The sequence below is a fragment of the Ictalurus punctatus genome, chromosome 8, assembly GCF_001660625.3.
Source record: "Ictalurus punctatus breed USDA103 chromosome 8, Coco_2.0, whole genome shotgun sequence".
NCBI classification, from domain to species: Eukaryota; Metazoa; Chordata; class Actinopteri; order Siluriformes; family Ictaluridae; genus Ictalurus; species Ictalurus punctatus.
The window spans coordinates 10,433,572-10,460,289 of NC_030423.2; the positions used below are offsets into that span (position 1 = coordinate 10,433,572).

At 40.1% G+C, this 26,718-nt stretch overlaps 1 protein-coding gene across 1 annotated transcript in view; it reads left to right on the forward strand.

Annotated features, from left to right (window-relative positions):
- tenm2a (teneurin transmembrane protein 2a) overlaps positions 1 to 26,718 on the forward strand; it is a 342,195-nt gene that overhangs the window by 245,385 nt on the left and 70,092 nt on the right. Inside the window, exons 4-5 of the mRNA XM_017473379.3 lie at positions 4,620 to 4,829; positions 24,624 to 24,858. Of these exons, the coding sequence (XP_017328868.1) occupies positions 4,620 to 4,829; positions 24,624 to 24,858 (445 nt within the window). The remainder of the gene's footprint in view (positions 1 to 4,619; positions 4,830 to 24,623; positions 24,859 to 26,718) is intronic.

Consider the following 26,718-nt stretch of genomic DNA (forward strand, 5'->3'; position numbering starts at 1 on the left):
AATAATAATAGTCACTGCTCTAAATATAGATTTTATGGGTATAAATATATGTAAAACTATTTTGAACATGTTCAGGACTGTTCTAGATACAACAACAATTCTGAAAAAGTTGGAATAGTATGGGAAATGCAAAAATAAAAAAATAAAATAACACACAAAAAGAGTCATTTGAAAATTCAATTCACCCTGTACTATATTGAAAACACATTATTAACACATTATTTGACGTTTTACTTTGTGAATTTAATTTATTTTTGAAAATATACACTCATTTCAAATCTGATGATTGCAACACACTCCAAAAAAGTTGGGACAGCCGACTGTTTAACACTGTGTAGGTCAGGACTGCAGGGAGGCTAGCACCCGCACACTCTGCTTACCCAACCATGCGCTTGTAATGCGGGCAGAATGTGGTTTGGCGTTGTCCTGCTCTGGATGGCAGCATATGTTGCTCCAAAATGTGTACATATCTTTCTGCATTAATGGTGCCCTCTCAGATGTGCAAGTTACCCATGGGCACTAACACACCCCCATACCATGACAGATGCTGGCAATTGGACCTGATGCTGATAACAGCTTGTATGGTCCTTTTCCCCTTTGGCCCGGAGAACACGACGGCTGTTTTGTCCAAAAACTATTTGAAATGTTGACTCGTCGGACCACAAAACACGACTCCACTGTGCTACTGTCCATCTCAGATGAGACCAAGCCCAGTGAAGTCGACACTTCTGGACAATGTTGATGTATGGCTTCTGCTTTGCATAGTAAAGCCTTAACTTGCATGTGAGGATGCAATGGCGAATGGTGTCGACTGACAAAGATTTACCAAAGTATTTCCGAGCCCATGTCAGGATATCATTACAGACTCATGAGTGTTTTTAAGACAGTGACATCTGAGGGATCGGCAATCACACACATTTAGAAGTTATTTTTGGCCTCGAACCATCGCTACTCTTGAAGGGCTAGGCCTTTTTTGGAGGTTCCTTATATATTATGATTAGATGATTGCCTCACCTGTTTCACATCACCTTCTCATTTCAACTTGTCACATCGCTATTATTCCTAAATTGCCCCTGTCCCAACTTTATTGGAACGTGTTGCATGCATCAATAAAAAGAAGGTTCTAAAATTTTAAAACATTTAAAACAAAGAAAGTAAATATTCAACATTGTCACGTAATGGAGGCACAGAAGCACATGCAGGTGTGGCAGTTTAATGGTATAACAAATCCAAAGCAGTAGACAGAAGTCGATAAACATAAACAGGCAGTGGTCATGTGATCAGGCAAACAGTCCAAAGCAGGCAAGTCAGATATACAAAGTCGAGGGCGTAAACAAAGTCAAACCCAGAATAACACAACACGATTGAAAGGCCTGGTAACGACATAGACAATGGCAACTCAGTGTTTACTTCACAAAGTATGTGTGAACGAGCAGTCTCTTATCAAGGGTGGTTGGAGTGTATGTGTGATTGTAAACAGGTGTCACTAATTAGAACTCTGGAGATGGTGAACGTGTCCGTGTGTGTTTGGGAAGTGTAGTTGTCCTCAGTCATGCTTGTAGTTAGTAGTGCATTCTGGGAAATGTCGCTGGCTTGCGATGACCTGACAAACATCTTGAATATTTCATACTCAAGATTCTACACTAGTTTTAAGCATATTGAAGCATGTGTTCAGGCGACGCTCTGAAGGAATTTATCAAAAATGGATCAAAAAGTTTTGCACAACCTCGTGGAGTCCGTACCAACTTGAATGCACCCTGTCATTAAAGCAAAAAATGTGACATACCAAATACTAAGAAGCTCTGAAATTCATATAAATAGTTTAAAGATTCTACTTTTCACTCAAGTTGTTGTCAGTAATATCATTTGTAATGAAAATTGTTGTGTTAAGCTAGAAAAGAATACAAATTAGAAGCATTTTTACTTGCGCTCTCAGACTTTTGGACCACACTGTGTACGGTAATAAATGTGATGGAATATTTCAAAACAATAATAAATCACATACTGGTAATTTTGCATAAATATAAATGTAACTTTTCATCAATAAGGACAGGTATTTATACAGAACCGTATATAATGTTATTTGTATTTTTGAAGAACAATTGTCAGAAATCATGAACTGTCAGTCATCAAGATATAAGGAGTAATAAAATGCCATTAAGAATAAGTAGAAACAAGTCTGCAGTGAAAAAACTATCCCTTCTCTTATACAGTGTAATGATTTAATTAGTTTGACTTATTTTCCTCAGGAAATGATTACATTTACAGTCTAAAGTGGTACTGTTTGGTTGGTCTGAGGCACCTTTTAAATATTTTATATTTGAATGTCACTTCACATAACTGTGTAAATGAAGTGGGTTTGTTTTCTTTTACTTGGAAAAGAAGTAAATGAACTTGTACATATATTATTGAAATATATTTCACATACATGCATGTCATACATGAAATACAAATAATACACAGTTCATTGTTTCAGTTGCTTGCCTGTTGCTGAAACAGTAAACATGGCTTTGGGAGAATGAAAATTAGCACCTTGACAGTGTCAAAAAAAGATGACTAAGCCCAATAGTCAGCTACAATACATCATCTTTCTTATGGGGATCTAAAAACCTGATGTTCTGCAAAACAGAGGGTTTCTCTTCCTGCACCTGATGCCTTGCATCAGGAAATCTGTAAAATAACGGCTTCACTGTAAGGTTGTATTTTGTGATTGCTCCTAGCACTTGTGTTAGGTTTCAACTCAAGCATTTTTTCTAACTTAAGAAGCCCCCCCTCCCTATTATTTTTTTCTAGCTTAATAATGTGTTCAATTATTTTAATGACTGTTCCAAGGTGTCTACCCTCTCTGAACCCTTGTCTCTTTGATGTCAGCTACTGATTTTTTTTTTTTTTAAATTCAGGTATTTAATCTGTTTTTTAAAAATAATTATTCTAAAATATTCAACTCTCTGCCTTTCTCACTCTCTCTCTCTCTCTCTCTCTCTCTCTCTCCCTTTCTCTCTCTCTCTTATTGAATTGACTCTCTGAATTCCCATATGTTTCAGGATTGAGTTACTTAGATCTCAGTAATCGCACGCTGGCTGTAAACATAGAGTGCTCTCCTCCTTTTCTCATCTTTCGTTATCTAACAGGACGCAGAGCCGCATCCCTGGGGTCTGCTTAGCTCCGCATATACTTCCTTACACAGCAGGAATTCAGTATATGCATTAACAGTACTTCATCTGGAGGCATCTGAGGTCAAAGTGTGTCTTAAGTAGGGGGCACTAAAAAGAAGTAAAAGAAAGGTATCGGTCCTGTGTGTGTGTGTGTATGTGTGTGTGTGTGTGTTTATGGTTTCTGGAGTGAGTGTCACAAACCCTGCTCTGACACTGAACATGTGGGTATGTCTGAGCTATAGACCAGTAGAGTCTTAAATCAATAACAGCATATTTGACTGCTCACAGTCACATGTGTATTGGCTGGTAGCAGTCATGCTTTCAGTGAGCCTGGTCTCTGCAGAGAGAGAGAGAGAGAGAGAGAGAGAGAGAGAGAGAGATGCATGCATGGATGAAAGTTGTATGAAGTAGTCTCAATGTACTTCAGCATTGAAGGTCTTTTATACTCTTTTAAAGTCTGTCTGGTCTCTTTTTTTTTTTTCTTCAGTCTTGATGTACATGAAAACACTTACAGACTTAAAGGCTTAAAGATGCATGAAAGTGTAATGCAGACCTTGTGTGTGTGACGCATCAATCCTCTTGACAATATGGACTGCAAAAACATTATAATTTCTCTCCGCTTCTTAATTCTAATTAAGAAGATGAAGGACAATATGTGATCATCTCGACTCTGAGGTCCGTATCTACACTGACAAGAATCTCAAAGAAACGCATCAACCAAAACACTCGTGCGTCAAGAGGTAAAAAAAAAAAAAAGGTAGACTTGTTACTTTATCTCAAGCCATAATTGTTTTCTCTGAGTAATTAAGAACGGTAATAGAAGCATAATTCATCAGCTTTTATGACGATTGACTTAATGTACTTATTTTTAAAAAGGCAGAAAATGGTCACAGTTTTACCTCCAACGTCAGTCCAATTATAGCAAAAGCTAAAGGTGCTTGTAATAGAAATAATGACTTGTCCCTTTTGTGGTTTTCTAGCTTTAAAAACACTGTGGGGTTTGTGAGAGATGGCCTGTTCTTGTAGTCGTATATTATGTAGGTCTGGTGTGGGATCCTTAGGGAAATCACATGCAGGACATCTATATTAGAGTAATGTCAAGGGAGAGAGAGAGTGTGTGTGCGTGTGTGTGTGTGTGTGTCTGTGTGTGGGGAGTTTGTGCAGGACAAAAATACTGGGAGCAGCATTTCCATTCTGCACTGTTGTGCATTCTTCTGTCTCCTCTGTCGATTTATGCAGCTGCTTGGGGATCCCATGTACAGCTTAAGTCACAAGAGGCTCACAAGTAATATACATTTTGAATGGTGTGACATTTTATTTTCTCCCAGTTTGCATGTGATGAAGTGTCCGTGGAAACGCGTTTAACTCCAGTGAATGTTTGTATGATAATATGTATGATGAGATGTAAAGCTGTATCCATACCTCATGGTTTACATCTTTTCTTTCTATCTGTCCTTTTTTCAGGTCGTCCCCTCCCTCCTTCCACTGCCTCCTCCAGCCTTCTACCACCGGCACCCTCTCCTCCAACTGCGCCACTCCACCAAGCTCCACCCACCATCAGAGAGTGCCAGGTGCCCCTGCTGGACAGCAGCTCCGCCCACACCATGCTGGAGCCCCACCCAGAGGACCAAATCTCCCCCAACTCATACCTTCTAAGGGCCCAGTCCACCACAGGTAAACTCCACCTTCTCGGGTTACTTCCCATATCCATACCACCCTTGCTTATGTGCCATCATTTGTATATTATATGGTGGTAGCTACTGTTCCCTCTAAGCTGCACACATGTCAGGTCATACACGTCCGATGATTCTCCCATGCAGAAAAAAATATATAATGCACACAGAACACTGGCACAAAATGTTTAATAAATAAAAAAAATAAACAGATAGATAGATAGATGGATGGATGGATGGATGGATGGATGGATGGATGGATGGATGAGCGCAGTGCAGTGCATTTTTGACCACAGGTACACTTGAATCTCTTAACAGCATTGCATTTTTTTTAAACCCAAAAAGGAACATACATCGCACGCAAATTCACCCCCAAACTCAAAAAAAAAAAGAAAAAAAAAGCCCTTCAAAGCCGTAACTCGGATTAAAATTTTTCTGAGGTCCACGTTGTCAGATTGTCAGTCTATGATATGTGCTTTGCATGCTTGTCAACAAGAACTTCAAGCCTGGAAGCGTAGTGTTTTGTACATAATGCGCAACTTAAGTTCTCCTCAGCTCCTCTGAGTTCAGTCTGATGTCTGAATCTGAATTCAAGTTTTTCCGCACAGTAGGATACATTCTGGAATCACTTTATCAAGATGATCGCGGTTTTCAAAGTAAATTTGATATATGGAACGTTAAAAGTATGTTAGGTCATGCGTATGGCTAGTTAACAAACACATAAAAGCGTGTGTAACTTAGAATTGGAAGAAGAAGAAGACAATTAAATTATACTGTGATTCAATGAATGAAATGTTGCAACCATTAAAGTTATGAATGCCTCCTGTAAGGTCTGCCCTGGATTCTGGCACAAGGTTTGGTTAATGTCCTCCAAATGGAACAAGACGATGAGTTGCTGGAGCACAGCTGCACTCTATCTTTTTTTTTTTTTTTTTGAGTTATTAATGCCCTCTCTGTGCTGCACAGTCCTCTAAACTCTCCTCCTGCATCAAAATCTCCAATTCCGGTGATATATTTAGCAAAGGGGAGGGAGAAAAAGCTGTTAATGTAATTTCTGTTGGAATATAATCTATTGTTAATGGTATTAGCCTCTCCTTTGATCTGCTATAAATCTTTATTACGCCTGATCAGGGCCCCAAGTTCAAGAGCAACACGATTATAACCCTTTTAAAATGACATTACATCATGCCACTAATTGGTTTACTGTTTGGTGGAGTAACATCAATCACTGGCAAGCTAATCCACGCTGTAAATAAATTCACTCCAGGATCAGCAGCGTAACAGTTCTGGGGGAAAAAAAATGGCTGGAAAATGAATCAGAGCCTTGACAGATGTGAGACAAGAAATTGCATGTAATATTGCGTTTATATATAGCCTCATTTCTATATGGAATTACTCTACCATCTGCATTATAGCCGATGTCACCTTAAAGTTCATTAAAGTTTCGGAGTGTAAATGTGTCTTGCCTGCACATTTTTTTAATAAAAAATATGTGTTTCTGTACTTCCTCATACACGCTGTAATAATAAGAGTAGCTTAGACTTGTTTTTTTTTCCTGTTTACTTTTTTTCTTCGGCTATGTAATTTATCTTTCTTACTTTATAACATAACGTTGCCTTATGAAAATAATTCTTTTGAATATAGAACGCCGTGAATTATTTACAGATTTGATTAACATTTTCCCGGAATAAGCGTTCACTTGAAAACACTTTAAATGCTTACATGTGGTTTAAAAACAGCTCAGTAAATAATTGGCTTATTGTCAAGTAGCCCTAGCAAGTGTCTTTGTTTATGCTTTTGACTTGTGTGTCGTATGAGTCGTGACGTATGTGGCTGAGTGAGTGTGCGCGTGAGTGTGCGCGTGTGTTTTCAAGTTCAATTAAATGTCCTGTGATCTTGTTGAGGGAGATCGCTGTGCAGGAAATGAGGTTTCTGCCCAATAACCCAGCCCACTGAGGCTGAAAGATAGACATGATTATAAAGAGAAAGTGTGCTACGAAGCGTGTCTGTATATGTGTGTGTGAGTGTGTGTGTGTGTGTGTGTGTCTGTCCATGTCTGCTTTTATGCTAAATCGATACTAATGGCATTTACTGTGCATTAAGCAGATTTCCACTACTTTTTCTTTTCTGTGCCAATTAGTAGTATAAATGAACCGTTAAGGTAAAATTTTAACATTTGTTATTCTTAGTTTTAGTTTTATGTAATTAAAAAATATTGTTGTTGTTTTTTTGCAGCCTCAAAAAAAGATTTTATTGTCAAGTTGAGTGAATACAGCCTAGTCTCTCTCAGTTTTCAAAAACGGGGAGAAAATCTTTTTTGAGGCTACAAAAAAAAAGAACAATATTTTTTCATTATATAAAACTAAAATTTTAACAATAACCAAGCAAAGCTGTTGATGGAGCATCTCATCATTTCAGCAAAGTGGCCTAATTGGCTGCAGTCACATTGTGCATCAGATGTTTTATAGAGCATATAGCTGAAAGGCTATTACATATATAATATTTCCTCCTGTTTCTTGATTCTGTTTGCAAAAAGGAATGCACACGAGGCATAAGGTGTAACATGTCACACATGTTAGAGATCTGACCAATCATTAAGGCATCTCTGTTTGTGTCTCAGATTACATACTATATGGACTATACAGTTTTTGTGTATTAGCACTAAATCATTTCATTTTAATGGGAATTGTTTGATTTAAAGGTGTAATAGTCATTTTTATTTCTTACAAGTACAAATAACCTGGAACAATATGTAGAACATGATATTATTACAAAGAAAAAAGAATGCTGATGACACTTGTGACCATCATCATAAATGATTATGAGCTGAATTTTGCATGTTTATAGTGTCATAACTTTGCTTTCAAGGCTGAATGGCCTGTCTTGAAGCTAGAACTAACAATGCTAACATGTTAATACCAGAGATTATAGCTCTTAAGAGGTCATTACAAAGAAACAAACTGTGCTCGTGAACATCCTCTTAAATCATTATGAAGCTTATTTTATGAGCGTGTTTGTAGTGTTATAACTTGAGTTTCAAGCAGGTGAATGTTCGTGTGAGTGCAGTTGAAAGTGATAGGCTTGATAGGCTTTGCTAACGCTAACTCTAGTTGAACTACTATAGCTTCTGGGGACGAGCTTAGCATAAAATGTTGAGAATTTAAAAAAAAAAAATCATTTAAATCTTATTCAACTCCACCTATTTAACTTTTACAGACCTAATTTTACCAAATTTTGACTAATGTTTTCTAATTTCTCCTAAGACATCCTATAAACCTACCGAAACAATCTGTTACAGATCATCTAGACTAGTATTTATTTTTAAATATAATCTAATTGTAAGCTCAACAATGGCAGACAGTGTTTTAAACACTAATTAACACGCCTCATCTGCGTGTCCATGAAGCTGCACAGAGACAACTATGGCCTTTTTTTATACCTGGATTTAACATCCATTTCATGTGAACCAGTCACGAGTGGATAGCAAAACACATAGCCATTTAAATCTGCCATTCTGAATGGCTTTCCAGTGACCACTGGTGATCGGATATCATACATCATGGGTATCACGCACATTTATTAAGCCTGTCTTGAACTGCATATATTTACAGGCAGAAATTTCTCACGAATCCTATCTCTTGTACCTGTATGGGCTGTTTCAAACATTTTAACTGCATAGTCTGCTAATAAAACCTTATAAATTAGTCTAGTGAGGGAGAGATCTATTATTCAGCATGATTTTTAAAATTAATATGATTATTATTATTATTTACAATGATTAGGGTAGGGTAATGACAACTTCGTTGCTGTCCAGGGCACATCACATTCACACTACAAATGTTATGTGGTCATATGCATCCCTGGCCTCCACTGAATGTGGTTTGAGTGATGGGATCACAATGCATCTTTGAGATTGGACCTTGTTCACAACTGTGCTGTCCCCTTACAATCAGATCACCCAGGAAGTATATTAATGCCAGGTGTGCAGAGGGCCTGTGTGTCCCAAAATATTTGATATAAAATCAGTAAACATTTTCTAGGTCGACATGGCAACATATAGTGCTGTGAAAAAGTATTTCTTCTGTTTTTATGTGTATATCTCATACTAAATTGTTTCAGAAATTAAAACAAAATCTAAGATAAAACAAAGGCAACTTGAGGAAACACAAAATACAGTTTTTAAATGATAATGTTATTTATTGATTCAACAAAGTTATCCAGTGGGCCTGTGTGAAAATGTATTTGCCCCCATAGTTACTAATTCCCCAAATCTATGAAACTGCAATTCATAATGGGGTTCAGCTGGACTAGGCCTGATTACTGCAAACCCTGTTCAATCAAATCAACATTTAAAAAGAACTTTTTCAGCAGGTTGAAGTTGGTTAAAAGGTCTTACCCAGTAACACACTATGCTAAAGTTGAATGAAATTCCAGAAATGATGAGGAAGAAGGTGATTGAAATACATCAGTCTGGGAAGGTTACAAAGCTATTTCAAAGGCTCTGGGACTCCCAAGGACCACAGTGAAAGCCATTATCTCCAAATGGAAAAACTTTACACAGTAGAGAACCTTCCCAGAAGTGGCCAACCTTCCAAAAATCCATCCTGGAAGTCACAAAAGACCCAAGGACAACATCAAAGGACCTACAGGCCTCTCTTGCATCAATAAAGGTCACTGTTCATGACTCCACTATCAGAAAGACACTGGCAAAAATGGCACCCATGGAAGAGTGTCGAGGTGAAAACCACTGCTAACCCAGAAGAACATTAAGGCTTGTCTAAATTTTGCCAAAGCACACCTTGATAATCCTCAAACCTTTTGGGAGAATGTTCTCTGGATTGATGAGTTGAAAGTGGAACTGTTTGAAAGGCCGTGGTCCTCTGGCGTAAACCAAACACAGAATTCCACGAAAGAACATCAAGCATGGTGGTGGTGTGATGGTGTGATGAGGCTTTGCCGCTTCAGAGCCTGGGCAACTTACAATAATTGAGAGAAACATGAATTCTGCTCTGTACCAGAAAATCCTAAGGGGGAATGTCTGGTCTTCCGTCCATAAGTTAAAACTCAAGCGCAACTTGATTATGCAGCAAGGCAATGATCCACAGCAAAGGAGTAAGTTCTAGACCCATCAGTTAGGGAATGATTTATCTCCAGTTATCGGAAGCATTTGGTTGCAGTTAAGGTGGCACAATCAGATTAAAGTTGAAGGGGGCAATTAGTTTTTTACATTGGTGATAGGTTTTAGATAACTTTTTTTGTTTAAATTTAAAAAAAAAAACTGTATTGTGTGTTTACTCAGGTGGCCTTTGTTTTATGTTGTATTTCATATGAAGATCTAAAACTATTTAGTATGAGATATACACAAAAACAAAAAATCATTTTTTACAGCATCGTAACTGACTCTTGACTCTAGCTCTTGACATGACCTATTGTCGATTCTATTTTCAATCCTACAGTTGTACAAAATGTACTCAGGCAAGTATTGTGTGGTCATATGTACATGGAGTTATGTGTCGAGTCAAGCATACCCCCAGCTTGTGTTTCCAAATGTCTTTAGCTAACTTCTGCCAAAGTCACTGATTATATCTTTAAGTTGTAGGCTACATGGAATGAAAAAATAATGGGTAGTACTTTATTTGAAGGGTATCTCCATAGGGCTTTTCATAAGCTATACATAAATCTTTTAGATAGCAGTGTTGCAGAATTGATGAAAGGCTTTTGTCAAAACTCATGAGGTGACATTACAGGTTTTATGTGATTTTGTATTTACATGAAAGAGAAGAGAGAGGTGTTATTTCTTTGCACATAATAACCTTGCAGATCATTATAATTTGTCTGCTTTTTGTGAAATTTGTAGACACTATACATAATGCGTTTTGTAGTGTCATATAGTCTCATGAACTAAGCCATGAAATAAGGTTCTGAAATAAGCCTTACATAATCCTTCAGTGGTGCTTCATAAAAGATTTCCGAAATGCTGTGAATGTATTGTGAAGGTGTAGTGTATGTACTCCTCCACTAAAGTGTTCCCAAATAATGTTATAAACTTAGTATAATGTTCCATGTTAATGTTCCATTCCAGCACAATGAAGAATAGTTTACGTTTCTCTTTCCTTTTAAGTAAATTGTTTCTTGTTTATTGTGTTTGATTTCATTTCTTAGGCCTGTATTTTTTACAATCCCACACTTACCAAATAAAGTTGGGACACTGTGTAAAATGTAAATAAAATCAGCATGCAATGATTTTCAAATCTCATAAACCCATATATTATTCACAACAGAACATAGGAAACATATCAAATGTTTAAAGTGAGGAAATGTACCATTTTAAGAAAAAAATAAGGGAATTTTGAACTTGATGGCCACAACATGTCTCAAAAAAGTTGGGACGGGAGCAACAAAAGTCTGGAAAAGTAAATGTTACTAAAAAGAAACAACCGGAGGAACATTTTGTAACTATTTAAGTAAATTGGCAACAGGTCAGTAACGTGATTTGGTATAGAAAGAGTATCTTAGAGAGGCAGAGCCTTTCAGAAGTAAAGATGGGATGGAATCTGGATGGAAGCATTTGTTGCTCAGAAACCTGTATATACCTTTCAGCGTTGATGGTGCCTTTCCAGATGTGCCAGCTGCCCATTCCATAGGAACTAACGTCCGAGATGTAGACTTTTGAACTGAGCGCTGATAAAAAGCCTGATGGTCCCTCTCCTCTTTAGTCCTCTTTGGTTTATAGGACGCGGCGTCCATGGTTTCCAAAAAGAATTTCAAATTTCGATTCGTCTGACTACAGAACAGTTTTCCACTTTGCCTCAGTCCATTTTAAATGAGCTTTGGCCCAGAGAAGACTGCAGAGTTTCTGGATCATGTTCACATATTGCTTCTTCTTTGCATGATGGAGCTTTAACCAGAATTTATGGATGGCACGGGGAACTGTATTCACAGACAATGAGTTCTGGAGGTGTTTCTGAGCCCGTGCAGTGATTTCCATTACAGAATCATACAGAAGCTTGTTTTTAATGCAGAGCCTCCTGAGGAACATTATTCTGAAATTGTAGATGCAGTTTTTGGCAGATTGGCGATCCTCTGCCCATCTTTACTTCTGAAAGACTCTGCCTCTCTAAGATACTCTTTTTATAGCCAATCATGTTACTGTCCTGTTGCCAATTAACCTCCAGCTGTTTCTTCTCAGTAACACTTACATTTCCAGCCTTTTTTTGCCCCGTCCCAACTTTGATGAGACGTGTTGCGGCCATCAAATTTAAAATGACCTTTTTTTTTTTTTTCATAAAAAACTACATGTTCTATTGTAAATAACGTATGGGTTTTTGAGATTTGCAAATCATTGCATTCTGTTTTTATTTACATTTTACACAGCGTCCCAACTTTTTTGGAATTGGGGTTGTATAACACAACCAATCATTTTACTGATTTTGAAACAATGCATTCAGACCCTAGCCATTAGACACTGAGTAGTTGCTGGTGCGTGATAAACACTGAGTATTTGATTTGCATCCCCCATTGCTGCACACTGGCCTCCGGGATTTGTTTTAGCAATGGGCTGTATCATGCAGCTGTGCTTTCTCAGCCCTGGTGTGGAGAGCATGGTCTGAATTTAAATAATGTCATTATTTGTTATCTGGACTAACATGGTACAGTCAGCGTGTATCCCAATACTGGGGTGAAAGAGATTTTCCTGCTAGAGATTGCGAGTGAGTAGGACCAGGAGCATTGGCAAGAGAGGCTATCAGGAGTAGAGAAGAGTGACTGCAGGCCTCTGTCTACTGATTTGGAGCATCGCAATGCTGAAAAGTGTCCTGAGAATGCTGAGAGAGCTAGAGTACAGGCATGTGTCTCTGGCCATTCGTTATAAATTGGAATTCTGTCCTTTTTTTCTTTGCCTGCAAACCGTGAAGTGGTATAACCCTGCCAGTTAAATCATCCTATGTTAATCATAATACGAATGTTTAGACTATTTATCATGTTTTGAGAAGCGCATCCTCATTGTCTTTTCATAACATCTTTTATAGCTAATGCTAGCTTTACAATTATAATTGTGCGAGAAGTCTGGCACTTCTCGTTATGCCAAATATTGTATATTGCCACGCATGCATGAGTGTGTGCTGGTGTGTGATTATGCATGTGTGTGTGTGACTAAGTTTTGGAGAGGTGTTTAAAAAGGCTGTTTATTTTTAGGCTGATTTTGAGGACACTCTCAGACAGGCTATTATTGCTCATTAGAGCAGATGAGCAGGCCAGGCAGATGCCGGCTGTGGGTGGAATATTTAGGCCGGCCGCCGCTCCCGTCCCTCCACCCTATTGCTGCGATGGTATCCAGTGTTTTAACCAAAGCTCGCCGAGAAAAAGGAGAAATGAAGGAGAATGAGTTAAGGAGGCCACTTTGCAAACAAGTTTTTGTCCTTTGGAAAGATTTTTTTTTTTTTTTTTACACAGCGAGTTATGTAGCCATATATGCACTGAAAACACTTGCAGGTTTGCATACAGTTGCAGCTGAGAGAAAGTCTATTTAAACATAACCAAATTACTGCGACTGAAAGAAAGAGGGGTCCTTCTATTGCCTGCTGAGCGGGCATCTTTTCTCGCCTTGTGCCTGTGATGCGTGTGTTGCGCTCCAGAAAATGTCAATAAACAGTTTATTGAGCTCAAGCCAAGATCGAGAACTTGAGCCTTGTTCCTGTTGCCAGTAGGTTTTCAAAGCATCACTGCAAGATTAATGCAGGGTGGTGAAAACCCACTCTTCTTCAGCCTCCCTCACCCTATAACACAGACTCGGAGAGAGAGAGAGAGAGAGCGAGCTATTTAATGCTGTCCCGAGGCAGACTACAGATCTGTGTGAAACTCCAGTTATTGAAAACGAGACACATGTAGGTCTAGAACTGCGTTTCTGCTGTCTCTGGACATCCATCCTCATAGCTCAGTGCTTTGCGTAGCTTTTAACAGTTGAATATGGACTCAAACACACACACACACACACACACACACACACACACACACACACACACACACACACACACACACACACACACACACACACACACACACACACACACACACACACACACACACACACACAGAAACACACACACACAGAAACACGCACACACGCACATAAACATGTTCATGGTGAGCCAGCAGGCTTTTAGTGGTCTGCTTGTGCATGGCTTTCCTCTTGGGGCCTGAGCTCAGCAATGTGGCCATGTTTGCACACTTTCCATCGCTGTTTGTGTGTGTGTGTGTGTGATTTTCTGTAATGGCACTGATGCACACCTCGTGCCACACTCCATCAATATTCTCCACTCCCTCCAAATTCCATAGTCATTTTCTGCTGCAGATATGTAAGATCCATAATGATAAATAATCTAAAGTCATGTTACTTTAACTTTTTGAAAAAGGAGGTGCCAGGAGACGGCAATATGTGTGCGGTAATTTCACTGCTCATGGTAGCAAGCATAAAAATGAGGTCAGAGTCAGATTGCACATGAAATTTATTTTATAAATAAAATTGTATTTTATTGCCGTGTATTATAAAAATCTAGCAAAACAACATAGATAGCACCAGACCTCAGAGGTCTGTTGCACCAGCTGAATGTAAGGGTATAAAGTTCAACTTTTCAAATCTACTGAGGAGTTGTCATGTAATGACGTCAGAGATGGATGCAAGTGCAAAGATTAAGCTTTGATTACAGAGAAGCAGACAAATCCAAGGCAAGTTCAAGTTCAAGACATGTGAGGGGTCAGGCGATCGGCAAATAGGGTAAGTTTATCAGAACAAGAATCAGAAACACGAGGACGAAAACAGGATCAAATCCATGCGATGAGAAACACAATGATCAATGGCTTGGTACAGGTCTGGCGGAAAACACAGAGACACACAATACTTCGCCCCGAACAAAGACACACGAGTGGTTTAAATTAGACATGCACCAATGTATTGGCCGATAAAAGCAATTTTAAAGTTTAAAAACATCCGATGATCAGGGCCGATTATATCCTGTCAATCAAAAGAGGGCGGGAAAACACATCCATTTCGTGCTGTGTGTAAAGATGTCTCTTGTGTGGAATGACGACAAAACTGCAGTTTGCAATCTCTGTAATCTCTGCACTGCAAAAATTTTACAACGGACGTTGCAGCAGTGAAGCGGGAGTTTCGGTGTCGAGTCTAATTTATTTTTTGCCACGCTGCTCGTGCTGAATTAAAGTGCCAGTACACTGTAGAAAGATTTAAATGAAGAGGAGTTGACAAAAAAAAACGGTATGTATTGCACAGAAAAATATATTTGTAGAGTAGTATATTTCATATTGGTTTATGAGAACAGTTACTGTGAAACTACTTGTTGAAATGGAGAGACTAAAGTTTTTATTTGCATTTCTTTCAGAATTGTGGAATTAATTATTGTTAATTTAAAAGAATGCATAAAAGACAGAACTATCAGTATCGGTTATCGGTATCGGCCGATATCACACCGAATAGTTTATCGGTATCGGATGAGAAATTTAGTATCGGTGTATCTCTAGTTTAAATACTAAACATAATCAAGGGTAAAACATAAACAACAACCAGTAACATAACAGGGTGGAGACAGGACAGAAACCAAAACAAAACACACGTGTAACAGTAAACAAAGTCAATGTCAAAATGCCGGAAGTGCACACTGCTGCTGTGCTTCGGGCTGCTGAGTGCACTGCTCGCTCTGGTGTTCGGCGTGACAGGAAATCGCTGATAGGAGTATAATAACTTGCCAATATCTCAATTTAATGACATGTTTTACTACCTGAGGAAAGAGCTCGCCACACTGGCTGATATGAAATAGGCTATTTGTAGTCTTATAGTCTGTCCTGTTTATATACACCATTATAGAAAGTGTGTTTCTCTGAAGTATCCGTGTCCAGTGATCATAGAGTGTAACTATCCACATGGAGAAATCCTCTGAACAAAATTTAAAGAAAACAAAATAGATGTATAAGTGTAAATGCTACAAAATGTTTTGTTTTTATTTTTTGTCTACTCTGTAGAGTATGAATGGGTGTGTGAATGTGTATGTGATTGTGCCCTGCAATGGACTGGCACCCTGCCTTGTGCCCGATGCTCCCTGGGATAGGCTCCAGGTTCCCCACAAAAAGGAGTAAGTGGTAGGAGATGGATGGTTACGTTGAAACTATGTCATGTGTGACAACTAATCATTTTTTAAAATAGTTCCTTAACTTGAATATAGCGGCCACGTTCAAACTCGACTATGATAGAGTTTATATTCAGCTGGTGCACCAGGCAGCGTCGGGTTCAAATGACTTCCTGTTAATCCACTGGTCATAATGTAAACGGACCAGTGTGTGTTGCAGTGGCACAAACGTAGCGTTGAGAGAGGCTCCATATTCACTTCCTGCCATGAGAAAAACACCTCGTTATCAGAGACAGAGAGAGTGTCGGTGCGGAGGACGACCTCAGTGGCTGTTTTCTAATTACGCTCTTTCATTTATTGTGGAGCAGACGGAGGCCTGCTGAAATCGCAGTGTCTATTAGCGCCCGCTGTCGAGGGGCTTCTCCCCATTACCTTTAGATTGGATCTTTCATCATCCCAAATTGACATTTATGCTTTTACTCCTATTGTTTCTCGGGTTTCGGGATGCTCGCGCCTGACGATTTGTTTTCATTTGTGTCACTTGGCCGAGTGTCCCATGATGCCCTACTTCTCACTCATTCCGTCACCACTGTTCGGCCACAGATGAACGGAAAGAGCGACAGAGAGAGGACAAGAGAGAGAGATGATCTTTCCTCAATAACCACCTCCGCTAACTACTGTGCCTTTTCTAACACTACGCCTTCTAGCTGTAGCTCTTCTCACCAGTCGCTGCCCTGTTTTCTAAAGTCCCTAAGTATATTTAAAGCTTGATATGAAGATATTCAGTGTTTATGTAGTCGTGATAGTAGGACTGCGAAGTGTTAGTACAACCTCGATGTGTTAAAAAGATGCAAACTCCTGTGAAGTTACAGTGCATTTAAAACACCAGCCTAATGTATTCTCACATTACAGTTGAGTGATATAAACAGCTGTGTATTCTGATTCCAAATTGCTTATTCCCAGAGGCTGACAGACCGCGGTGTACTGCCATTTGTGTCATATTGAAATATCATGGAGGAATAATGGTGTTGCGACAGGTGGTATTTGGGATCAGATGTGGCTTAGTGGTTAGGGGCAGTACAAACACACCGGCTTAATTCTCATCATTTAGCTCTTCTACTGCAGTGCTGTCAGTTCGCCTGTCCAACCATTGTTCGCTAATCGTAGGGTTGGAAGTTCGATTCCCGGCCCACATGACTCCAAATGCCGAACCCCAAGTTGCTCCCGAGGGCAAGTTAGCGTCTTGCATGGCAGCTCTGCTACCATTGGTGTGTGAATGGGTGAATGAGACACCATGTGAAGTGCTTTGGATAAAAGAGCTATATAAGTGCAGACCATTTATAATCCTGCTGCCTGCCTTTTCTGTCAAGTGGAATGCTAAAAAGAGCAATCAAACTGAAAATCCCTATTCTAGAGGATTGGAGGGTGGCTGTGGCTCAGGTGGTAGAGCAGGTTGTCCACTAATCGTAGGGTTGGTGGTTCAATTCCCAGTCCTTGGGCAAGACACTGAACCCCAAGTTGCTCCCAATGGCATTGGCCATTGTCTCGCATCTCTGGTGTTTGTGGGTTCAAATCCCACCCCTGTAGTGTGTTCGCCGAGCAGGCGTGTTCTCCCTGTGCTTCAGAGGCTTCCTCCAGGAACTCCAGTTTCCTCCCTCAGTCCAAATACATGGGATGCAGTAGGTTAATTGACTTTTCCAAATTGCACGTAGTGTGTGAATGAGTGTGTGTGCGATCGTGCCCTGTGGTGGGTTGGTACCCCGTCCAGGATGTACCCCCGTTTTGTGCCCGACTTCCCTGGAATGGGATCCAGGCTCCCCCATTACCCTGTCTAGGATAAGCGTTATAAAAAATGGATGGATGGATGGCTGGATGGATGGATATTATGCCATTTTGGAAAGAAGGGTATATTTATTTGCAGACATAAGCACCTCTTAGTCTGTCTGTGTTTGTGAGCTCAGTATGATGGTGAAGTGTGAAAGCCGTTTACGAGCCCAGGAGAATACCAGAGAATGGATCACTGGTCCGTGGAGAAAATAGTGGTCTGGGGTTCCCTGCTCTGCATCAGGTGTCGAAGCTATCCACGCCTGACACCGCATACCAAGTGATCTTGTGACCTTATTTCCTGTTTCAAGTATGGTGAAGTAGAAGCAATAGCTTGTTATGAGCACTGATATTTAAAATAGTCTATCATTGCACTGGAGCACAGTCGAGTACAATGGATTATAGTAATTAGCTGACCTTTGTGCCGCCAGTGCTTGCATTGAGAGCATCATGAAATACACACGTCTGGTGCCAGCCTACATAGCAAAAAATCTTATATAAGAGCAGCTCCTTATTTTGCAGGCATTTCTGCACGATGACATGCCATGCTTCCAAAATGCACTGTGCGTTGCTGCGTTTGTGTTGGTATCAAAGGAAAATTCTAAACAAATTTCACAAACCTGCATGCACAAATGTGAAATATGGTACTGTGCAATCAAGCCATTGTTCAGGAGGAATTCTTCAGTGTCAGTGCAAACCTGCAATAATGAGCCTTGCTTGCAAACGAGCCCAGAGTCAATGCTTGGTACGGACTCAGCTTTTCCTTTGTCCATTTACTTGTTTGTTTGCATCTGGAATAACTGTGGCTTACTGAACAATTTCTTTTTATTGGCTCTTTTTTTATAGGTTAAGGATTACTGCATGCATATGACGTAAAGAAGAGACCCGTGGGCAGGAGCTTGTGTCCATGCACCTGAAGCAGGTTCATCAGTTGATGAATCAAATCATCTCTTTTGTAAAATTAGACACTGATTCATTGTTATATGTCATTCATATGTCATTCCGTTCACAGTTTAGATGAATATGGGTAAATATGTATAAGAGGCAGGGTGGCTGTGGCTCATGTGGTAGAGAAGGTTGTCCACTAATCGTAGGGTTGGAGGTTCGATTCCCGGCCCACATGACTCCGCATACCAAAGTGTCCTTGGACAAGACACTGAACCCCAAGTTGCTCCCAATGGCAAGTTAGCACCATGTATGGCAGCTCTGCTACCATTGGTGTGTGTGTGTGAATGGGTGAATGAGACTATGTAAAGTGCTTTGGATAAAAGCGCTATATAAGTGCAGACCATTTACCCAGAAAAACAAAATATTCCTTCAATTATGTATTATAGAATTGTCTTTGAAATCTATATCTTGTCACATTTTTACAAGATCGTCACTGAAATCTGCTTTGTACATCAAGCGTAATGAACTTCCGTGTCTTTTTATATTTATGCACAATGAAAGTGTAAAGCTTTTCATTTGTGAGTAAAGGTGTTCTTTCTGCCAGAGAGGCAAGGAGGTGAAGAAGGACAGAAAGCTATCTGTATGCTGCTGGTGTCAGACTTTATGCACGCACACACACACACACACACACACACACACACACACACACACACACACACACACACACACGCAAACACACAAATAGTGGCTACACAGCCATTTCACATGCAGCCACTTGTGCGGTGAAAGCTGATGATGCGTGCAGAGATTGCATATGAAGAATGCTTCTTCATGAATATAAAAACAACTTTTTCAACAGTCTTGAAAGGGCTGATGGGATACAGTGAAGCATCTCCCTCCCTTCCTCTCTTTGCTCTGTTTCCCTCTCTTTCTATTTGCCTGCCCTGCTCATGCTTTTCCCCGGCTTAGAGAAAACAGAAGATTTGTCTTTGCTGCAATCCTGAAAGCATCACCTTAAGGTTCTCTGCCTGAATGCTGGCACGTTTCTGCCGAACCAGGAAAGTAAACGCACTTCATCATTTTAACGATGCGTATTACACTCACTGCTTGAGGCCGGTAATGTGAATGAGCCACTGTGTGCGTTTAAATTAAGCACACCGTAATGGGCATATTCAGAAAGAAATATCAGAGAAATTTAGAACAGCGAGAGCTCTAAATAGTCTTTTCTGTCAAAGTGAAGCAGCACTTTTTTCCCCAGATGGAACGGTAGCAGGTCAGAAAGTCACAGTGCTCATCAACTACTAAATCTATGGTGTTAATGAAGAACCGGCTGAGTTCTTTCCTTGTTGGTGTGTGTTGTGAGTTTCTGAAACTGTGAACACCTGGGAGGAGGGATGGGATGGAGTGTCAAGGGATGCAAGTCACCTGAGGTAATGTGGTTATGTCTAGCCTGAAGGTGTACTGAGGTAGATGTTTCTCTTTTGGTAGAGCTGTAGTAAAAAGATAGTTCGTTCTGAAGCTTTAGAAAGTTTGGAAAAGCACCTTGGAGAGGCTGGAGGGCTGTGTTGATGGACATTTCCATCAAGCTGTATAGTTCTTGTCAATTTGAGGCACTTTTCAGGTTCACTTTTTTTTCCAAAGTAAAAATAATGAATGTGTTTCTCAGTGTGAACGTTTAGCTTTTTTTGCTAGCAACTCTCCTACACCCCTATACCTTATGTTCCACTACGAGAAAAAGGGGGTCACTAAAGTGTACCTTACCTCGTCGCTGGTGCGGTACGCTCGAGGGTTCACCATTTTGTACCTTTGGTGTGTATCTTCACTCTTGTGTGTAAAATAGTACTCTAAAAATATTCATGGTTCATTTATGAAACCTAAATCATTTTTAAAGTAACACTAGATCCGCATTTCCACATGAACGTTGCATATGCAATGTACAAAACATGTACACTTGAGGGTACCACACCAATGGCAAGGAAATGTACAGTTGAGTGCCATTTATTCTCATGAGTTTAGTATTCTGGAAATTGCATGAACTTCCTTAGCTTTAAGAAGTTCGTTCATTCTCAAAAGCCTTTTTAATAAAGCATAAGCAAGGCTTCAGATTCATTTGCCTCTCCTCGCTTTACTCTCTTCATCATTTACTCATCTCCTTTACACGAATCATCTGTAATGTGCTCTCTCTTTTTTTCCCCTTGCACCTGGCCCAACAATCAGGTCATTTTTACCAGCTTTACTATTATAGAAGCATGCTGACATGCATTTCCACTACAATCCTACCACTGGGAACATGGCTTCAGAGGACAGGATGCATTCATCTTCCACCTGGAGACGAGCCACACATAGACTTAAACACAGACTAGCACACACGTTAATGATGTCTGGCCCTATTTCGGGTCTAAGCGGCTGACGAAATGCGCTCGATGTCTCGACTCCTTCACAAGGACTTGTAATAACAGTCCTAAATGTGTATGTGTGTGTAAGCATTTGGCTTTGTATAGTACATTATTGCCTAAAGGGTTTGATTTAATGTGCGTAATCTCAGTGCTGGCATGTGGAGGTATCAGAGCGACGCTGGAGCGAGCAACATTTCCTCTCTGCTCGCCAGCCACTGATGACAGATCAGATCAGTTGTATGTCGTGTTTTATTCTTCAAGGTAATAAGTTCAGTGCCCGGGACTACTGTGCCTCAGGGACCTTCATCACTCTAAGCCACCAGTGCATTACAGGTTGCAATGAGCTTATTGCTTATTCGCACCCTGAACCAGCGCTGGCTTTGCTTTCTAAAGCAGGCCTGACCATTACAATACGCCACTGATCCGCTCTGATGAAACACACGCAGACACACATATACACAAACAAACACACACTGGCTTTTTCTTGCTTTGGTAAGATTAAGACCTGTTCCTGTTTGTTTTGTTTTGTTGGTTATTATTCTATTGACTTGAGATTTTTTGTTGATCCTGTCTGAAAATTCATTTATGAATTTAATCCCACATTTCTTTGTGCTCTCTCTCTCTCTCTCTCTCTCTCTCTCTCTCTCGCTCTCTTTTTCACTCACTGCTGCTCTCTCACAGAAACATATGCACATTTACCCATTTTCTTTTCTTAATTCTCTTAGGCCAAGATAATTGAAGAGGCATTCTTTTCATTGATATGGATTTAGACTCGCAGAAAAAAAAAAAATTCTAATTGAAGGCATGTGAAATTATCTATAAATAAAAACTTGTGATCTCATTTTCCAAAGCAAAACAGGAAATGAATGTCATTGCATCGCCAAAGGCCAGTCTATTTAGATTCGATGCAATTATGTGTATTAATTATGTTGTTCAAATATTAAGCCCATAATCCTATTTTCTGATGTAACGAAAGAGTTATTGCAGTACATCGATCTAGTTTTATTTGCCCGCAGTGTCCCGTCTTTGTAACATTACTGTTTTCATGTAATCTTTTGTTGCATGCAGGGATGTGCTGGTGCTCCGTGATGTGTGGATATGTTAGGGTTTAAATCTCGTCCTCTTTTCTCACACCTCCGCTGTTCAGACTGCGGTTACCGGAAAGAAGCTGATGTCTGGCTGTGACAGACAGGATCAAGCAGTGGATATCGTCCTCTGTCTGCTGTCATGGATCAACTAGCAAGAGATAAGCAGGAGAATTGAGAGAGAGAGAGAGAGAGAGAGAGAGAGATAGCACTAATGCTTGTTTATGTGTAGGAAAGATATGGACTGTGTGGTTGATCTTTGGTAGTGTTGTTTTTTTGTTTTTGTTTTTTTTTGTTTTTGTTTTTTTGAGGGGGTGGGGGTTATGATGGCCATCATTACTGTAGGATTTAGGGCTGTAGATCTGCTTTCCTCGCCCCCATTTTTTTCTTGTCACCAGTCACAGTCAATAACTGTAACATGAGAACAAGTTCTCTCAGATTTTCTAATATTACATTCAACTTATGGATGCAACAATACTATTTTTTAAAACCGAGTACAAGAATGAGCACGCTTATCCTCGTCAATAAAGATACAGATACCGATATCAAAATGAGTAACCAGTTTAGCATTAATCAATTAATGGAACGTGCTATTTAGGTCTGTTTATATTTCCTCTTTGGAAATGTGCTGTTGTACAGTTGAAAGTAACACATTTTTTTATTATTTTTATTTATTTAACTTTTATGGATTTTATTGCATCAGAATCCCTCTTGGGTGCATGGTGGCTTAGTGGTTAGCACATTCGCGTCACACCTCCAGGGTCGGGGGTTCGATTCCTGCCGTGGCCCTGTGTGCGGAGTTTGCATGTTGTCCCCGTGCTATGGGGTTTTCCTCCCCCAGTCCAAAGACATGCATGGTAGGTTGATTGGCATGTCCAAAGTGTCCGTAGTGTATGAATGGGTGTGTGAGTGTGTATGTGATTGTGGCCTGCGATGGATTGGCACCCTGTCCAGGGTGTATCCCGCCTTGTGCCCGATGCTCCCTGGGATAGGCTCCAGGTTCCCCGTGACCCTGAAGGAGGGATAAGTGATATAGAAGATGGATGGAGAATCCCTCTTTGTTAATGAGTGATAATGATCGATCGTCAAGTACACTATATGTGGTTCTGCAAACGCAGAAATGAATGCAGACTCGAGCAAACTTCAATATTCGGAGGGACTTGAAATTTTTTTATATTACTACTGATTTTCCGCAGATTTTAACCAAGAGGCGTCTTTGGACAGCATCGCAGCACGCATTCATCAAAAGCCCTCTTCGATTCACAAGTGGTGAACATGAGTACACCTAAAAGTTCTCATTTTCCAACAAACATTACTGTGAAAGACCGTGCAAACCGATTTTTTGCCAATTCAAGTAGTTTTCCGCAAAAAAAAACAAACAATTGAGTAACATATTTTGCAAAACCCCACAGAAAAATCGAGCATTTTTGGACGCAACAATCACAAAAAACTCTGCAAAATCCTGTACGGATTTTTTTTTACTCACCTAGAATTGTCTGTAGACATTTTTTACTCGCCCAGCCAGTGTTTGCTGGGGTGATGGTTCCTGCTGTGAGCTGCTTGCAAAGAACTCCTCGTGCTGAGTTTTATGTTTAAGATGTTTAATCAAGTGCTGTAGTTCGTCCTCTTGCTATTTGCACAGAGCACACAGAGTTTGCAAGCTGTTTTGCTTTGATTGGCATCATTAATTGTAAGATACTTCAAGATCATTGTCATTTTGTTTAGTCTATTCATTAGCGCGACACAGCACACTAGGTTTATGTCACATAGTATTATCTGGTATTGGTTTTATGTTGGTATTAGAGCATTTTTCATGAGTAAATGAGCACGGTATCAGACCCATACCCAATACCTGGATCAGAATCAGTGCATCCCCATAAACAAACACTTCCAGTGACACGATCAAGAAAGGAGACAACTCTGCTGTTTTTGGACGTTGTGCAGGTGAATGGTAGCGTGTAATATCACATTCAGGAGGAACTTATGCTTGTACACACACACATTCCCATTTCTAGCCACATTAAGGATTACACCCAAGCAAACAATCATGTCAGTTAATGATGCCTCATAAAGTATGCATGAGCTGCTTCCAGCAACATTAGCACAGCTTAAGAGCAGGAGAACAAAAGACGTTCCCTTCTAATGAGTGTCTTAACTGGCCGAGTGTCACTGTGTATTCAGAACTCCAGGACTGCATAGCCATTTAAGTGCAAAACAGGAACCGCACAGGCATCCTATGTCCACCAGTTTCCCTCTGTGATTTATCCTCTCCTTTCTGATTGCATTTTATCCTCCCTGCTGAGGAATACCAGTTCTGAATATTCCCTCTATCCATCATGGCAAATGCCAGTGCTGTGTGTGTGTGTTTTTTTTTTCTCCTCTTTGCTCGAATATCTCAGGGCCAATTTAGTAAAATGGAAAGGTTTCCTCTGTGCTGAAGTGTTTGTGATTGTGTGTTTGTGCACAGGAGCAAACCATCACAGCCAGTCGACACTGCGGCCTCCGCTGCCTCCGCCACACAACACCCAGGCCCTGTCTCACCATCAGACCTCGGCCAACTCTCTCAACCGCAACACACTAAGCAGCAGACGCAACCCTGTCCATGCTCCACCCAGCGCCCCGGGGGACGCACCCACCACACCGGAGTCAGTGCAGCTGCAGGACAGCTGGGTGCTCAACAGCAACGTTCCTCTGGAGACCAGGTCAAGTCCAGCTTTTCTCTCTCTCTCTCTCTCTCTCTCTCTCTCTCTCTCTCTCTCTCTCTCTCTCTCTCTCTCTCTCTCACACACACACACACACACACACACACACACACACACACACACACACACACACACAATGGTTTCCATGCACTGTGGCAGTGTAGTATCTCTCTTCAGTTCTATCTACTAAGTGTTACCCTAACATTACAAAGCTTTAAATTATTTTGGAGTTAATTTCCTAGATTGTAAAATGCCCACAGCCCCTGAAGATGAGAGTCAGCTTTCAATTTATGAGGGAAAATCAGTCAAATGAAAAACAGTCAAAATGAGTAATGAGTTCCTCTCACTATAATGACTCTAATATTTGCGGTGTTATTTTTATTTTTATTTTTTTAAATGGCCTGATACTGTCACATGGGCTATTTTCTACCGAGACAACTGGATTGATGACAGTTAAGCAAACCAAAAAAACCCCCACACATGACAAGAGTGGTCATTCACAAACAATAGAGGGCCAACCTTGATCTGATATAACTGGCATTTTACAGATGTAAGCTTGTTTACATTCCAAATGAATTTCCTTTTTGTCTGGATCATTGGCTAAAATGAACTGAAATGAACTGATAATGCCTCACCATTATACAATATATGCTCTATTTGAAGTGTAGAGATTTTGCATATAGGCCTCTAAGATGCAAACACACACACGCACACATTTCTCTCTCTCTCTCTCTCTCTCTCTCTCTCTCTCTCTCTCTCTCTCTCTCTCTCTCTCTCAGACCATTGTTCTAGTCCCCTGCTGGTCCTTGGGCCTCCCCCACTGGTCTTGGATCAGAGCAGTACGCGGGTGCTTGCAATATTCATGAGCCCGGGGCGGCATGTTTAATTCAGCTGGACAGAGCTCAGGTCTGTAGGAACTGCAGGTGCCTGACTGGCACGTAATTAAAGCAGGCCTGATAGTCTGTACTGTATGTCATCAGTTCCAGCCACAGCTCCGACATGAATGCAGTGGGACTGCTGGGCTCTCTGTGTTCAGGGCAAGAGAGTGGCAGGCCTTTATTGCGCTTAGGGGCATGTGCAGGAGTGTCACACGTACACACACTCATACACACTGCTCTCTGCTCTTAACTATCCATTGAGCTTGAATGGCACATTCTTTCACCCTGTCATTATTTGCAGCTGTGTAGCCAGAGCTGTCATTGTACTTCGAATTTTTTTCACTTGTAACTTCCAAAGCTGCGGGTGTTGCCAGAGGAACTGAATATTTTTTGGCATGATATCTCAAGAAAGTTTCTTTCTTACAGTAGGAACATTTTATCATGACTGCCATATTGCTATATTGTCATTCAGCGATATACGATAAATACTTGATCAAATCACTTTCTTATAACTAATAAATGCTAGTAGATACTTAAAAAAGATGGTCATTTGAATAGAAAATGAGTAGGACTTGAGTAGGAAATGAGTAGGACTAAGTGAAAAATGCAGATTGAATGAGAAAATATTTATTACTTCAAAGGCTATTAAAAGTTCAGCATATATCTATCTATCTAACTATCTATCTATCTATCTATCTATCTATCTATCAATCTATATATATATATATATATATATATATATATATATATATATATATATATATATATATATAATCTGGCTGTGTTGTGACTTGGGTTTCAACTCATTTTGTTTTGTGAAGTGATCAATATTACTGCCCTACATTGTAGATGCACGAGGCATTACAGAACACAATACGAGCTCCTGGGCTCCCCATCTTTATTTGCAGTGCAGCGTGCATTACAGTTCCCGTTGGATATGAAACATCAAATTAAGTTGACAACTAGTCTTATCAGATTTCAA